Genomic DNA, 5,153 nt, shown 5'->3' with positions numbered 1-5,153 from the left:
TTTCGTTTCAATTTTAGCACTTTGGAGCATTAAAATTGAATGAAAATGTCACTTTGTTTAGCTTTTGTAGATGCCATGATTCTTCGGCTTAGTGGGTAGTCTATACACATGATCATAAATGGCATGATTTTGGAACATTTCGAATTGACTTTTCAATAACTGAACATTTGATGCGACGGTCAAAGACGTTATTTTGAACTTGTATATTTGTTTTCAACGAATACTGATTATTTTACAAATTGAATGTGGGCCGAATATTGAGCACATTTTTTTCATTATGTACCCAAATCTTGGCCCATCAGTTAAGTAATAATTGGGTTGCATTGGCTTTTCTCGGTGACAGGTTGTATTAAAACAGCGTTTTATGCGTTACACGTTTCGGCCTACTATTCTTCAGCCTTCCTCAGACGCCTACAATACATTTATTAGACAATTACAATTTTCGTCAAATTCTTACAAAAAAGGGGGACACTTACAACATGCTGAATGCGACCTTACAGCTTGGTCTGTCACTATTAACTAATTTTATCTTACTATACTACCAGGGGAACATCCTACTCAGCATGCACTTCGTTCGTTTCGTTATCGGTAATGTTCGTGTTTTGCGCCGTTCATGTCTGCGTTCGCAGCCTCAATTTTCAACCAAATGAGCTCAAATTTTGGGAGAAGGCAAAGAATCTGGTTACGAATCGAATAAGCGGTGTGGAGCAAAAACGATTTTTTGAACCACGCTAATAAATATTAGTCTGGTACACGGTTTATATGGGAAAATACAAAAAATGAAAAAAACTCAAGTTCCTGTATACTTTTTGAGTTCCACTTTGGTCCCATATCAACTGTGCAAAATTTCAGATCGATCGGAAAAACTATATTTTAGCGCCCGCCATTCTTAGTTTTTCATACGATTTACTATGGGGAAATTTACCTCCTGCAAAGAAAAATCGCTAGGAGTCACCCCTAGATTCCTAAAAATAAGTCGACGAATGATTTCTGTAGAAAACTTCACTAGGAATCAGACCTCTGAAGACAGCAAATCGATGCGACGTTCGTGGAAAAAGTTATTAGGCTTCACCCGATCGATAAAATAACGAGATTTTATTATTTATTGTTATTCCTTACATGTTAAACTGCGTTTGCATGCCATTCGGTTTTCACTCAATAACTTTTTTCACATGCCTCAGATCGCTTTGCGGTCTTCGGAGGGTAGATTCCTCGTAAAATTTCCAACAGAAATCATTCATCGATTTATTTTTAGGGGTTAAGGGACAACCTGAGGCGATTTTTCTTTGAAAGAAAGATTTTCCCCATACTAAATCGTATGAAAACTTAAAATGGCTGGCGCTAAAATATAGTTTCTCCGATCGATCTGAAGTTTTGCACAGTTGATATGGGACCAAAATGGAACTCAAAAAGTGTACAGGAGTAAAATGTCTTTTTGTGTCCCACGCTAATAAATATACGACTCGTGCTGTAAAAATCGTCATTCTGCACCTTGTTGCGTAAACTACTATTGTCGAAGATCGTAAATGATCTGTGAATTTGAATAAAGTTTAGGTAGTCAAGTAGTCAACTAAGAGGTCTGATGTTTGTCAGCTCTGTTTTGTCGTTGAATAGTGCCATCAGTAATCTCACGCTCCCATATTCATCCTATTCGAAAACAAGCGATTACGGCACCGTTTGATTCCGTTATTTTTTGTTTTCATGCGTGCTCAGTGAGATTTTTTATCTGAAAGTGTAACTTTTCCCATAGTAAATCCTATGAAAACTTTGAACAACTTGTGCTAAATTATAGTTTCACCGATTGCGCTGAAATTTTGCACAGTTCATATGGGACCTAAATGGAATCAAAAAAGTCGACTGGAGCGAGAATTTGATGTTTGTCCCATACTACTGTGTATGTGTAGACTAGACTTAATAAGACTAGACTAGAGACAAGCATACATATCAGGCCAAACATGTCTAAAGGTCCAATCTGCAGAAGAGAGGCTCTCTTTGGTTTCCCTCTCTTTCGTTGATATCTCAGCTGTTTATTTGTATTATGATTGTCTCCTTGCATTGAACGATGGTCAAAACAATCGTCTTTTGATTTATATCGCAAAAATAGTTGAAAAGTGTACCATTACATTGCAATAATTGAAAGGGAAATTGAACAAAGAGAGCCTCTCAAATTCAGATAGGACCTATTGAAATGTTTGGCCTGAATATAGCTATGTATGCTTTTTTTTAATCATACGATGAAATCGCCAGTAAAGTCGGTCAATAATTAGTAATTCACATTTTTTGCATTCATTTTGCCACGTTCACAGTACTGGAGGTGTGATACCACGCGTATATATTCTAATGAACTTATATATGTAGAAATAGTTCAACGCGCGTGGAGCTGCACATTAATTGACTTATAGTCAGTAATGTCAAATCAATCGATTTCATTCGCATTCAAACTATAGATATCCATGTGATTTAAATGACAGTCAGAAACTGTATCACTATCGCAGACGTTTCACTAAAAAGAAATATTTATGCATACATTTACCACAAGCGATAAATGTTTCATTGTAATTAATTTGTAAAACAGATCGCCAATCAATAATTAATACTTCAACAGCCGTTTAATCCGCTTTAACATACACTCATCGTGTGCAATATATGTAGATCGAACCGAGTAACCACAACAATATTTGCATTAGTTTTACACCTGTGTCACTAGCTACACGACCTGCAATGACATACCTGACGTAGCAGGCTGCTTGTTTCGGCCCAAGCCTACTGCAACGGGGCTGTAAAACGATGGTGACTATGGCTAAATGATGCCTACACACCAAAAATCGATTGAGGGTTTCGGCAAAATTTTGCTGAATTTTGCCGAGCTGAAGGCTTCAGCAAACATTTTGCTGAAATTCATCAAAATTTTACTGATTTGCTCAGTAAACTATGCTGATCATCAGTAACGTTTTGCTGAAATTCAGCAAACTTTGCTTAAAGTTCAGCAAAAAATTTTGCTGGACGCTTCAGCTCGGCAAAATTTAGCAAAATATAGCTCAAAGCGTTTGGTGTGTAAATGATAAATATGGAAATGAAGCAAACTAGGGCTCGGATACGCCATTGATCGTTTCAAATTATTTTTAGATTTTTTTTATCACAATAACCGCATTCCATTGACACATATCGATTCTCAATCGAAGCTCTTCGATCGGAACTGCCCATAAAACTTACTAATTCAGCTCAAGCGCAAGGTAATGCAACAATAAATCATTAACATGTCCCTTGATGCTGTTTTGAATAATCAACTGCGAGGCTACCCGAGCAGGAGAAAATAGCTGAAGAATAACTAACTCAGGTATGGAAAACCGAATACCTACAACCTGAACGAGGTATTAAGGAGGTAAAATACCTAAAATAATAACTGGTGTGTATTCTGTGCATAACGCGTGAATAATGACATCAGGTATGGCAATACCTGAATAATAATCGGCGATTTTTCCATACAAATAGGGATTTTTCCATAATTGAATAATACCTCAAACCATCCTCAACACCAATCCAATAACTCGTTGAGGTATTGTATCAATACCTACTAAATACCAAAATAAGTTATTTTCGATACCTGGATAACCAACCAATACCTTGTCTTGGTATGATACCTGATTTTGGCATTCTCCAGTTATGTTGCAGTTATTCATTCCTGCTCGGGTAGCCACGACAGGTTAATGAAAATGCAATTTTTAAGTCACTTATTCATATCGATAGGCGAGATTCTTATCGCTTTTTTATATACAGTGGGCCACAATAATGTTGGCGTGTTTAAACCGTGTGACAGGCACGAAGCTACTATCTGTGCCCAAGTAAGTCGAGGAAATTTCCTCGAGAAGTTCCTGGCCATCACCCTTCAGCATGTCTTGCTGAATACCCTAGCGAAGTGAGATTTACGATTTCAAAATTTTCATTTATGCGTAACTTGTGTGTAATATTCTTACCGTGTAGCAAAGCAATTCTCTCACGCTCTCACCTCTAATCTAGCAAGCTCCTCCCCCTGATTAAAAACTCGTCCCTCGATTGCCTACATCTAGGCGTTTACGCCCGTTCGTTTCAAATTCACCTATCTAACAAATTATGTTCCCACTTTCCGATTTCACCACCTTGCAGAACTACTCACCAAGTACCTGGCGCCCCACGACAACGAACTGCAGCAGGAGCTGCTGGTCCGCCTGAACGACTACTGCGACAAGAAGGTCACCAACTACACCCTGGACGAATACGAACCGCCGTACGTGTGGAACTTCTATCACTCGTTCTATTTCGCCTTCATCGTTTGCTCCACCATCGGTAATGAGGATCATTTATCTACCTACTGAATGATCAATGATCAAATACGATTGATTGTGAAATCGTTTCAGGCTATGGCAACATTTCGCCCAACAACACGTTCGGACGAATTTTCATGATCTTCTATGCGTTGATCGGCCTCCCGGTGAATGGTTTCTTCTTCGCCTACTTGGGTGATCTGTATGGAAAAACTGTAAGTTTCTTGATTTCGCGTTTCGCAGAGACCTAGGTATGTGATCGATTTCTATTTCATTTCTAGTACATTCGACTGTACCGAAAGTACAAACAGTTCAAGCTGTCCTCCAACCGGCAGTACGTCCCGCACAAGGTCAACTTTATTGGGCAGATTGTCCTCTATCTGATTCCGGGTATCGTGATCTTCATCTTCGTGCCGGCGGCCATTTTCAGCTACTTTGAAAAGTGGCCCTACGATGTGTCGGTGTACTACTCGTTCGTCACGTTGACTACGATCGGATTCGGGGATTACGCCAGCACGTTCCAAGCCTCGCAGGAACACGAGTTCGGGACGGCTTACATCTACTATCAGGTTTTCGTGATCCTGTGGTTCTTCGCCGGGGTGGGCTATGTGTTCATGATATTGGGTTTCATTGCGAAGTAGGTACAGGAGGGAATGTGATAGATCTCGGGTAAGTTACATGATTTCTTCCCGTTGCAGAGGAATGGCACACAAGAAGGTCCAACAGTTGGAGAAGATGTTGGCCGTCAACGTGCGGGCAGCTCAAAATCGGGTTTGGAATGGCGTAACCAAGGATATCAGCTACCTGAGGAAGATTCTGAACGAGGTCTACATGATGAAGTTCAAGGTAAGC

General features: G+C 39.5%; 1 protein-coding gene across 1 annotated transcript; it reads left to right on the top strand.

Annotated features, from left to right (window-relative positions):
- Positions 1–4,067: 4,067 nt before the first annotated feature.
- Positions 4,068–5,147, top strand: LOC109418409 (open rectifier potassium channel protein 1; the record flags this gene model as incomplete). Its single annotated transcript, XM_062843979.1, has 4 exons — positions 4,068–4,323; positions 4,395–4,516; positions 4,583–4,938; positions 5,000–5,147. Coding segments are annotated over 4 exons (882 nt in total), but the record flags the coding sequence as incomplete, so codon positions are not given.
- Between the last annotated feature and the right edge of the window lie 6 nt (positions 5,148–5,153).

Source organism: Aedes albopictus, unplaced genomic scaffold (assembly GCF_035046485.1).
Source record: "Aedes albopictus strain Foshan unplaced genomic scaffold, AalbF5 HiC_scaffold_687, whole genome shotgun sequence".
Taxonomy (NCBI): Eukaryota; Metazoa; Arthropoda; class Insecta; order Diptera; family Culicidae; genus Aedes; species Aedes albopictus.
This window is presented reverse-complemented; position numbering and strand designations above follow the sequence as displayed.